The following is a 12,748-nucleotide window of genomic DNA, read 5'->3' on the forward strand; positions in this document are numbered from 1 at the left end:
CAACAGTAAACTATATTGGGAAGCAGAGTTTAAACGAGGCTGTACGACCTGTCAAGATGTGCATCGCATTAGTCGACCAAATGAGGTGACGACTCCAGAAATGGTGAAAAAAATCCACAGTGATACTGGACGATCGTCGAATGAAAGTGCTCAAGCTAACTGATATAGTAGGCATTTCATAAAAATGCAGTCCATTGCATATTAACTGAAAATTTGGACATCAGAAAGCTGTGTGCAAGATGGGTGCTGCGTTTGCTCACACTCGGGCAAAACCAGGGTCGTGAAGATGTTTCAATTGAGTGTTTAGCAAAGTTTCACAGCAACAAAGCAGAATTTTTGCGCCTTTTCATAACCATGGATGAAACATGGGTCCATTACTTCACACCCCAGACAAAAGAAAAATCAAAACAATGAATTCAAAAGGAAGAACCGGCTCCTCCAGAAGGCGAAGACCGTTTTATCTTCAGGCAAGGTCATCGCATTGGTTTTTTGGGATGCTCGTGGGATAATTTTCATTGACTATCTTAAAAAAGGAAAAACTATCAATGGCGAGTATGCAAACTTATTGCAACACTTTAGCGAAGAAATGAAGCAAAAGCGGCCTTCTTGCTTCTTCACCAAAATGCACCAGGCCACAAATCCATCATTGCAATGGCCAAAATTCATGAATACAGTTTGAATTGCTACCTCATTACACTGTTCGACAGATTTAGCCCCCTTCGATTATTTTCTGTTCGCAAACTTGAAAAAATGGCTCAGTGGTCAACAATTTTCTAACCGTTAAGAAGTGATGTCAGCAGTTAATGGCTATATCGAGTAGCAAGAAAGTTCTTATCATAAAAAAGGTTATCGAACTTATTGAACATCGCTGAGAAAAGTGTACAGGACTGAAAGAAGATTATGTTGAAAAATATATAAATTGATTCCAAAATTTTTGTGTTTTCTTTGTTGAGTTGGGTACTTCTGGGATTACCCTCGTAATCATTAAAATTCCTTTTGTAGACTTATTGTGATCCAGTTATAATGGGATATGGCACCTTGGAATTTGTCATTTGGAAACCATTTTCGATTAAAAAAATAAGTGATTGACACTTATAATCTGAATATCAATCGTTCAGTGGATTTTTAGGTCAGCCATCTGAATTTCATGATTCTTCAAGATTACATTGATTTCATAAATTTTTTGTTTGGTAGATGGCCTTTACTGATATTACACAACTTTTCATGAACTTTCTTTAACTATTATTCATATAAAGTTGTTTAACCAGTCTTAAAAAAACATATACTTACTCAAATAGAGGATGCCATATATCACGATAATTCTTGTGCACAAATTTTGTCATAAGTATAGCATCAAGCATGTGCTCTTCTGAGTTATCTGAAAGAAACAGAAAAGTAATTAATAAAAAATTGTCACTATAGTTAAAACAATAAGTAAAAGACAGAATCGCTTATACAATTTGAATGGGCCCATCATACAGGGCCCTGTACACCTTACCAGCTTACCATACCAGCTTACAAGAAGTAATTTTCTACAATAGTACTGGTATTGTTGATATTGCAAAGGTAAATTATCTTAAAGCCAATGTAAATGGTAGCATAAACACTCGTTAACATATTTTCATAAATAAAGAGTGAACAATTCCTGATTTTCCAAGCAAAGAAAAAAAGTCCCCACATTTTAAGGAAAAATATTTTGAATTTTGATGGAAATCTATGGATGGTTCCTATAGCCCAGGGAACTTTATGCATGTATTTCCATAAAAGTGCCCCCCATGTCCAAAAATCCCAGTGTGGAGAAAATATACTAGAGTGAGTCCTTCCAAATAATATGATTGTTCTAAATCTGCAAAATAGGCATTTGTTTCAACAATAACCTTCTCATTTGAATAAAATCTTCTTCTCATCAGTTATTTTTTATGTTGGACAACAGGAAGTAGTCCAAGATACCATTATCTGGTAATATCAAGGAATTAGTTAGAATCATAATGCCATCAATTTTGAGCCCAAAAACCTTTAGAGCGATGAAGTACAGTGTCGCCATGCAAAATCATGGACACAAAGTCTTAATGTATTTTCCATTGAGTCAGTGTGTCACCCAAAAATTTTCTAACATGGGATATCTTGCTTGGATATTTTCTATGTAAATGAAAATCCATTACATTATGATTTATAAGCCTTTTCCTAGCCAAAACAAATTTCAACATTGCTGATGATTATGACCATGGAAGTGCCTGAAAGGAATACATGTCATGCACTATATGTTTGAAGTGCAATTGTTCATTTTTATTTTTTATGGAAAAGTATTGTAGATACACAAAAATGTTATCCCATTAAAAATTTATATTATATTTCACTGCATAAAAAACATTAAGCATATTAATAATTATTAACATGATTTGGTCAAAGTGAGAGGCAAAGAATAAGTCTCAACAATATGGTGCCATAGATGTTTCAAGTGAATAAAACTGAAATATAAATAAAAAATTAGATAATTTATTAAATTACCAATTTACTCACCAAGAAATATGTACAGGGATGAAGTCAGCCTTGATGCTACCTTTTTCAGACTCTCTTTCCCTCGCCTGAAAATAAAATTATGCTTTTATACTTATTGAAAAACATGGTTTAAAAATATCTAAAAGCCAAGGGAGGCAAATATATGCCAACACTGTCCAACTGATGCTAATAGATGTGAAAGAAACTGGCATTCAATATAGCATGATGTATTTTCTGACAATTTTCACAATACAATAGGCCTTTTTTTTCATTGGAGTATTAAGAAAGGTCTTCCTTGCATGTTTCAGCAAAGTATTTTCTTAGATTAGATTGGCAGTTCTAATCTCTTATTTTTATAAAGAAAAATTATAAGTTGAGGTTTAAAAGCAAAAGAAATTATGTATCTAAATTCAATCTAAACACATTCCTAGCCATAACAGTGTGACATTTAATTAATAGTAGTTGACTGGCTTTGGTAGGTTTTTGAAAGATCCCTCCATTATTGAATAGACTGATTTGCATACCAGACAAAATATGATTTTAACCTTTAACACTACCTTGAGAGAGTAAAGAACAAGATATTTTCTACAAAATAAATGATCCTCTTTCAATAAACTGACTGAAAACAATTTTTTACTACCTGATAATTGGTCTGTGAGAAGTGTCACATGAGAAAAGAGGAAGAATTATTCATGGAGAAAATAGCGGGTATAATAAAATTGCAACTAAACCCTGACGATCATTCCATACTACTTGCTTCCAAAGCCAATAATATAGCCCTACTTAAATTCAAATATTGACCATTTGTCCTGAATGGATGTGTTGCAATAGTAGTATTTTTAGGAGAGGTGACCAACAACTAAGGTCATTAGCGCCATAGGAGATGGACGGAAAAGGAGTCATGACAAGATGGATGTGAAAGGAGGAAGAGAAGAGAGAAACCCTGCATCAGTATTAGCCTACTCTTAACGAAAGGTGCCACGATGTTCCCAGCTTTATGTCTCATCTGATAGATGGCATACTCACTCAAAGTGCTCTCCACAAAGCACCTCAAGAACGAATCAGGATACCACTGAAAATCACAGGAGACCATCTGCGGTCTCCAGGATTCGAACCTGGGCCCTGTGGGTGGGAAGCCAGGATGCTAGCCACCGCACCTTCTTGATCTCTGGATGTGTTGCAGTGATTCATCTTAGCTCTACAACTTCAATGGCATCATATGAAAATAATTATATTTTCCCGCAGTGTCCTAATAAAATAATACCAGTTTCCTTCAACAGGAGTATGGCATACAAGCAAACTTGTATGCATAACAAAACTAATTTCAACCAACAAATCTTTTAGGGTTCCATCCTTCCCAATTTAACAAAATTTTAAGAGAATTATAATGAGGATTAGAATTAATTTCCGTTTGCATAAATTTTAAAAATCAGAGAAGATCTGGGTGTCAAGTCAATCACCATCACTCTTGTGCCTCAAACAAAACCGTGCTCAGCATCCTGCTGTTTTATGCCACGAACTCATTCCCATTAAATGCCAACCCATTCCCAAGAAACTGCGGGAGATGCAGCAAGTTTTTTTGACTGCAACTTTTGATGGAGTCATCCGCTAAGTGTGCACTGCAGTGCAACAATGTCAGAGTGTAAAATTCATTCACCTTGGTCAAGGCGAATGATTTTTACACTTTGAATTTGTTACATTGTAGCTGAAATACATTCTGGCACATAAAATATTAAGACCATTCTATACTTTTAGGGAAACTAAAAGTAATACTTAAAACATAAAAAAACACCACTGGGATAGAATAATAATGCAGAGTAAAATTTCCAAAAATCAACTTATAATCATACTTACAAAAATTGAATTATCTACTTACAATGATGCCTTTATCTCCATATCCATGAACATGGAAACCAACAGCGTCATCTTTTCGAGGTAAAATGAATGTTCAAGGGTCTGAAAAAATTAGGGATTGTAATACTCATCATTAAAATTTGTTTTTATTAATGGTGATACCTACACCTTCATTCTAAGCAACAAGTAAATTATTACACATGAAACCACAATTGAAATTACTAATATGGTGGCTCAATTGACTATAGCTCTGAATTATTTTAAGTACTCAATGTTACCATAAGATTATTGAAATAAACAAGATTTTACTTTCAGCACACAACAATCATACATTTGTTAAACACAGGATATAAAATAACAAAATGGCATACATTCTTCTTTTGAAAAATAAATATTAATGAAAATAAATGGGAATAATGTTTGATACTTGGATTTTTCACAAAAGAACAATAAAAATAAAACAGTAATTATATATTGACATGTTGTATTCATAAAATTTTGCACCATCAAATTTGGAATTCACTTCAATGAGTGAACACTCAATCATTATATGAGCACTCGAGATTATATGAAAAATCATGCGAAAAAAACTCAGAATCAATTCCCTTACATTTCCAAACTTCTAGTTTAATTAAGCTATAAAAATATGAAAGTAGTATTTAGAATAAGTCGATCTCTTCAAAAATCATTCCAGGAAAAATCTCAAGCCAATATTTCTGTTTGCAGAATATACATAAAAGCTCACGGCTCCAACGAGAAGAAGAGCCATGTCATACAAATATTTTTCAGGGATACCTATATTTCCAAATTTTCATTTTTATAAAATGTAATTATGATTTATATTATATGATTTCTTTTGGTTAAGGCAGGTTTTGCATGGGTAAGCTTACAAAATGTGATAAATTCCCTTGCTATCCTATTCCTACCCCTTCCTCGCTTGCCTAACATTCTCCCTCTATCACAGCTTTCAACATCCCATTACTAATTAAAATGATGCGCATCAATGTCTCCTGCCTACTTTGGATTTCTTCCACAAATCACTCCTCCTTCCTCCACCATGCTTAGCTTTTCTTGCGAATGCCTTTTTGCCTAATGCAATTCTTATACCCCTACCAAAAACTTCTTAGACAAATTAACCATTTCACCTGCTCTAGGTTATGAACACCTATTATCGCATTTAACTTAGCCTTTCTCTTTCTGGAAAACTGCATAACCATCATTTTGTTTATATTTATCCTCATCCATACCTGTTGCAATGACTTTCGATGTACTCAGCAATGCTTAGCTGACTGGCAAACTAAAGCTTGATCAATCATAAACAAACCAGATATCTTTAACCATTCCCTCCACGTTTATATTGAAAGTATAGTTGATAAAGATACCTATGTTACTCCGCTTCCTAACATTGCCCAATGTGACTCCCGTTCCATCACTCAAAGCTGTGCAGTGCGTATTTACAGTTTAATGATCAAGTCTCCTATGCCTCCAATTTTCTGCAACCAATTCATTAATTCAACCCAAATCACTCTAGCAAATGCCTTTTTGAAATAAATGAAATTGACACATACATACTATACTGACTGTATTCTATGCTCTCTATTCTGACCTCATTACTGCTATGGCATCATGCATGCCCTCTCTCTTTTCTAGATCCAAACTGAACATCTACTAAATAATCCTTTGTCCTGGTCTCCATCCTTATTACTGAACTTGTGGACCACTTTAGCTGCATGTGAAATCAAACATGGTTCTGTAGTTATCAAATACTAGTTCTGAAAAAATCTTTTGGCCAAATCTCTCACTCATAAAGACTGTAAAAATTTCTTTAAAAACTATTCCTCTCAATTACTCTATCCCTAGGCCTTAATTTGATTTCAATTCCCTCAATAACCTTTCTATCTCTACATCAAGTGTACCTGGACCAAGATATCCTCATGTTTTTAGAATATAGTTCCGCAGTAAAATCTTTCTAACTCTCATAAATCTTCCATGATTCAATTAATGATATTCATAACTTCTCTTTGATTGTTGGCTTTGATTTTCATTTCTTACATTCTGACAGCGCTTTCACCTTCCACCAAACAAGGTCTGTTCATAATACAAACTACTATAGACTTCAACAAACAAAATACTAACAAATTACTGGTCAGGGTTCCCTTCAAGGTAGTCTCCTCCCCAATACATACACTTATCTTAACAGTGTTTTCACTTTTTGAAAAAGTCCTGGAATGCTCAAAAGCTCCTTCGCAGAATTTTTCTCCATCTCTGGAATGGTGGCAAACCATTTCCTTAAAGTGGAACTAAGTTTGGGGAACAGGAAAAACTCACATGAGGCAATGAGAGTCTGGAAGGCTGTCTGGTGATTAGGGTGGTTGGGGAAACACAGCGGTCTTGTTTTTTGCAAAAACTCTTGAGTTCTGAGAGATGAATGAGCTGGCGCATTGTTGTGGTGTAAATATCAATTGCAGCGCCTCCAAACTTCAGGCCATTTTCACCAGATTCTTTCCCTAAGGCGTTTCATAACAACCAGATAGCACTCTGTGTTGACTGTCTGGCTTTTAGATAGGTATTCATCATACACAACCTCCTTTGAATAAAAATCATTCAACGTCATCTTGTCGAGCTATTTTGGGGTGAGGGGATGTTTCATCAATCCTTCGTGAAGATTGCACTTTTGTTTCACTTTCAGATCCATAACCCCCCCATTACTCAGCACCTACTATGATTCTGGACCAGGTTTCATTGTCTTCAACTCGATCAAACAGTTCCTGAAAGACAAGTCTTTCAGGAACGAGTGTGTGCCTGTGTATGTGTGTGTCCCTGCGTGTCTATGTGTTTGTGTGTATACACATAGACAGCAAATTTTGAATATCCATGGGTTACGCATATTTGATTTTTTTGTGACATTGTGTATGGTACTTATAATATTCAAAATGGCCGAAAAGTTTGGCCATATTGAATGTTACGTTAATTTTTGACAGCAGTTTTTCTGGGACATTTTCTGTCTTGTCTTCGATTTTGCCTGCTCCAAAAAATGGATCAAAGAATTTGTATCAAATTTTGTGCGAGAAACTAAATTAAGTGCACCGACACATTCCTAATGTTGACTGTGGTTTATGGAAAAGCTACCTTGGACCGAAGCAACGTTTATTGGTGGTAAAAAATGTTCTCAGAGGGCCGAGAAGATGTGAAGGACGAAGAGCATGCCGGACGCCCGAGCACGTCAACGACAGATGAAAACATTGATGAAGTTAAGAAAATAGTATTGGCCAATCATAGAATCATCTTAGAGAAGTTGCTGAGGACCTAAACATAACCATTGGCTCGTACCATTAGATTTTGACCGATGATTTGGGCATGACACGGGTCGCCGCGAAATTGGTACCAAACTTGCTCAATTTTGAACAAAAACAGCAACGCATTAACATTGCTAATGAGGTGTTGGCCTCTGTCAGCGACAACCCAAATTTAGTCCAGTGAGTCTTAACTGGTGAATAATCATGGATTTATGGTTATGACATGGAAACTAAAGCTCAATCATCCCAATGGAAGTTGCAGCACGAGCCAAGACAAAAAACTGCGCCAAGTTTGGTCGTAGGTGAAAGTTTTGCTTACAGTTTTCTTCAATTGCAGGGGCGTGGTGCCATCTTGAGTTCTTGCCACAAGGTAGAACGGTAAATAAGGAATATCATCGAAAAGTTATGTGCAATTTGCACAAAGCTATCCGCCACAAATGCCCAGATTTGTGGAAGAACAAATATTGGCTTTCGCACCATGACAATGCCCCTGCTCACATATCGTTGCTTGTGCCAAGGAATACATTTCTTCAAGTTAGGGAAGAGATGAAAGTCTGAGGGTGCTAAATCAGAAGAATACGGGGATGCCTGAGCAAATCGTACCCCAAATCCCGTAGTTTTCCCATCACCAATGCACCTTTGTGAGCAGGTGACAGCAGGTTGTCCTGGTGATAGATGATTTTTTCTTACGTCGGGCCTCTTCTTGCAAATGTTGGCATCCAGCTGGTCAAGAAGGTTGGAGTAAATTCACCTGTAATTGTTCTGCCTTTTTCAAGGTAATCAATTAACAGAATTTCTTTGCATCCCAAAACAAACTGGCCATGACCTTTCCGGCAGATGTAATCGACTTAGCTTTCTTTGGCGCTGAATCACAGGCTTCCACCTACTGCTCCATTTCTCACATGTAGTGGTGGACTCATGTCTCATTCATGGTGACAAATTGCCGCACAAATGGTTCCCTCTCGAATCACTCCAAATATTGCAGCAAAAATCATCTGTGCATTTGCTTTTGATCGTAATTCAGGAAATGCGGCACCCACCTTTTGCATCCCTAATTATTTGTCCATGATGTTTCGCACCCTTCCTTCTGATATCCCCACGACCTTAGCTGTCTCACCCAACTTCACTCATCTTCGAGGGATGTTCAACCACATTTAAATTCAGCTATCCATTTTTTAACGGTTTAAATTGCAGATGCAGAGTCCCGGTACACTTTTGAATAAAGGAAATTTATCCAAACTTGACAAACTGTTGAAGTTTATTTCATTGTGAACTTCCACTCAGGAATTAGTAAAATCGGTTCAAGAAATACATTGTTCTGATTTAAAGCAAGAAATTTTCCAGTGTCACATTTAAATGGGCAGTGAGGGATCAGAATGAACATTTGAATTCCGTATTTAATTAAAGGTGAAGTAAATACACATAGAATTATACCATTTACAACAAGTTATTTGACCTTCCCAAGTTTTTGACAAATTGCATTCAATATACATATTTGCATAAGATAACTGGTTCCATGAAATTGATTCTATGGAAAAGAGAAACCCTTGTATTTAATACATTTATGTGTTCGGCCTACTTGCAAATAGCCACCAGATTCTATTACTGCCACAGCTATCACTGTGAACAGCTTAACTTAGGAATGACAAGAGGAGGTAATATAAAGGGCCAATGGCATTTTAGGTAGCAGGTTTACGTTCATTATTGGAGGAGAATGAAGAGACTGCTGGAGTTTCCAGAGGACAGAAATTTTTCCACTATTTGATGATACATATCGACTAAAACTCCACCAACAACATTAAAATGGCTTACCTCCTTGATTTCCTGGTAAAACAGGTGAAAGAAGATCAAAATGTTATTCATGCTTTTCTTTAACTTGGCAGCTCGGTTGGGCTTCTTGTAGCAATCTGTCACATTGGGTGTTATATTCCTGAAGGTAAGAAGGTCAGTGTAATAATATTGAACACAGAGATCATATAATGATGTTACAATAAACACAGTCAGGGCTGATACTATGACTCAAAGTTAAAAGTTTCATTTAACTAGTTACTAGGTACACATGGTAAGATGCAAGTTTGCCATGATCTCCACTTTACATTTAGCCTGCTGTTTAGGGCTCACAACTTCTCCAAGGCTCTTGGAGTTTCTGAACGGTAAACAAGCAAGGGTTTGATTTTCAAATCGTTTTTGAACTCGAAACTACCTAAAGAGTAGTCTCGCAGGTACCTGAAAGTACCTGACGCTGGCTGGGGTCCAGTAGCAATGGTGAGTTCTCTGCCAGAAAAATATTATGATGACATTATTTCAGGTCTATCATTGCCATTCTTGTCAAAAATCAACTGCACCCGTGCTTTCTCACTCTATAACTTATTTCTTACACATGCTATTCCAGAGTACAAAGAGTCAGAATCTAATAAATATGCGGATGGTTTTATGAACTTCCTCAAAATTCAGGGGGCACTTTCCAATAGCATCAGGAAATCAGGGTAGCATTTTTGTTAGAGGAAATTAATAAATTCATCGGCATTTTGCATATTGTGAGTGTTGCCATGTCCCAAAAATCATTTCCATTTGTCCAATATCTCAAAGTACATCAACACACTAGTAAAAAATACCATGCACTGAATGTGCTTTCTAGCCATTTTAAAGAATTGTCACCTTTTCAACATGATTTAAGAGAGGTGTAGATTGCGCACATAAAATTAGTTCTAGTCTTAATAAAAGAAATAAAATTTCCATTAACATATGAAACTAGGGAAGGAGATACTGTTATAGGAAGAAACAATCCCAGCCGTACTCATAAATGGGCCAAGGATGGGTGAGGGACATTAGAGAAGATATATGCAGTAAATCAATAAAAAATATAACTGAAATTAAAAATAAAATAAATATAAGAAAAATACTAAAAATAAATAAATAGATCACGCAAATGGTCAGAACCAAAATATGTCTGGCTAAGGTTTACTAGATAGCATTGACCCTTGCCCTTTGTCAAACACTCAGTAGTCAGGGGCTAACGAGAGCATTCTCTCTGCGCCAGCTACCTGCTGGTCACACATAATATAATAATAATAAAAACAAATTAATCACACACTCTCTAGCTTGGATGTACTAAATAGCATTGATCCTTGCTAGTTCCCAGCAGTCACACTCAACCAGGGCTTTCAAGAGGTTTCCCTCTGTGCCAACGGCCCACCAATTGCACGTAATAAAATAAAATGAATGCAAATTAATCATGCACTGTCTAGCTTGGATGTACTAATTAGCATTGACCCTTGCTAGTTGCAGGCACTCACACAACCAGGGCTTTCGAGAGGTTTCCCTCTGCACCAGTGGCCCGCCAATCACTCACTTACTTGGGTATGCGAAGATGCCTTAACCCTTGCAAAACTCACTCACAGGTTTACCGTGGAATCTCTTCCGACATTAGTACTGTGACTCGCACTTTGTGGAAAGGTAAGGAAGTGTCCAGAAGCTGACACAGTGTTTCGACTGCAAAGCAATCCTCTTCAGAGAGGGAATGATGCCATCGTGTGTGGTGACATATATACTGTGTGTAGTGTAATGGTCAAAAAGGGGGGGAAGGAGTTGTGGTGAAAAGTTGGTTAGGATGGGGGGGTGTGGGAAATGATCATGTTAGGGATTTGAGTTGTTTTGGGAGGCAGGGAAAGGTGGGTGCGAGGGGACGATGAACCGTGCACATTTGACAATGGAAGCCTAGTCATTAGGGGTGGTTTTTTCGAGTGGAAAGGTTCTGGTGCTTTGTTAAGGAGATTAAGGTTGATGAGATGGGGCCCTGGTCATGGTTCATGAGTTTATTTTTGCAGCAGTGGATGTGGATGCTTTCATAATAGTCTAATAAGTGCCGTAGGTACCGTGCCAATGAATTTTAAATTTTTAAAATCAATTTTGTGTGAGTTGATGCATATGTTCCACAACCGCCGATCTTTCGGTATGACCTAGTCTGTAGCAAGCCATGTGTTCTTTATATTGTGTGAGGATATTTCTACGTGTTTGTCCAATGTAAGATTGGTCACATTCGGGACAACTTATCTCATATATGCCTGATTTTTGAAGTGGATCAATGGGATCTTTTGGGTTTCCTTAAAGCGTTTTGAGTTTGTGGTTGGTGACGAACATAGATTTTCTACAGTGCTTTTTGAAAATCGAAGCAAATACTTTAGTTAGTGGGGGATGGAAAGGTAATTTTAGGTATCTCTTTTTACCAGCAGGTAATAATGTGGTGCTGTCTTGAATAAGTTTTTTGTGTATTTGTTTCCTGAGGATCCTGTTGATAATATTTGGGTTGTAACCATTTACAGAGGCAGTTCGCTAGTTCCACTCTTCTTCTCTTCGCAAAATGGTCCAGGACACAAAATCCGCAATCGCCATTCCCCACACCCCCCCCATTCTAACCAACTTTCACCACAACTCCTTCCCTCCCTTTTTGACTGTTACACTACACACAGTATATATTAGTCACCACACATAAGACGGCATCATTCCTTCTCTGAAGAGGACTGCTTCGCAGTCGAAACACTGTGTCAGCTTCTGGGCACTTCCCTAACCTTTCCACAAAGTGCGAGTCACAGTACTAATGTTGGAAGAGATTCCACAGTAGACCTGTCAGTGAGTGTTGCAAGGGTTAAGGTATCTTCGCATACCCAAGTAAGTAAGTGATTGGCGGACCACTGGTGCAGAGGGAAACCTCTCGAAAGCCCTGGTTGTGTGAGTGCCTGCGACTAGCAAGGATCAATGCTATTCAGTACATCCAAGCTACAGAGTGGGTGATTAATTTGCTTTTATTATTATTATATTACGTGTGACTGACGCATAGGGAAACCTCTCGAAAGCCCTGATAGAGTGTGAGTGCTTGAGACTAGCAAGAATCAATGCTGTATAGTATATCCAAGCTAGAGAGTACATGATTAATTTGCATTTATTTCATTTCATTATGTGAGACCGGCTGGTAGCTGGCACAGGGATAATTCTCTCATTAGCCTCTGACTGCTGAGTGTTTGACAAGGGCGAGGGTCAATGCTATCTAGTAAACCTTAGCCAGACATATTTTGGTTCTGATCATTTGCGTTATCTGTTTA

At 37.2% G+C, this 12,748-nt stretch overlaps 1 protein-coding gene across 5 annotated transcripts in view; it reads right to left on the reverse strand.

Annotated features, from left to right (window-relative positions):
* LOC139690951 (uncharacterized) overlaps nucleotides 1-12,748 on the reverse strand; it is a 100,989-nt gene that overhangs the window by 59,600 nt on the left and 28,641 nt on the right. For all 5 annotated transcript variants that reach the window (XR_011701539.1, XM_071588605.1, XM_071588604.1 and 2 more), the window contains 4 exons: nucleotides 9,462-9,579; nucleotides 4,376-4,455; nucleotides 2,521-2,585; nucleotides 1,291-1,378 (listed from right to left, as the gene is read on the reverse strand). Coding sequence is in view for 4 of the 5 variants with exons in the window: in XM_071588605.1 (XP_071444706.1) it covers nucleotides 1,291-1,378; nucleotides 2,521-2,585; nucleotides 4,376-4,455; nucleotides 9,462-9,579 (351 nt within the window). In the remaining variant the exon portion in view is untranslated. The remainder of the gene's footprint in view (nucleotides 1-1,290; nucleotides 1,379-2,520; nucleotides 2,586-4,375; nucleotides 4,456-9,461; nucleotides 9,580-12,748) is intronic.

This window comes from Hetaerina americana, unplaced genomic scaffold (assembly GCF_022747635.1).
Source record: "Hetaerina americana unplaced genomic scaffold, ioHetAmer1.1.p SCAF_3, whole genome shotgun sequence".
Lineage (NCBI taxonomy): Eukaryota > Metazoa > Arthropoda > Insecta > Odonata > Calopterygidae > Hetaerina > Hetaerina americana.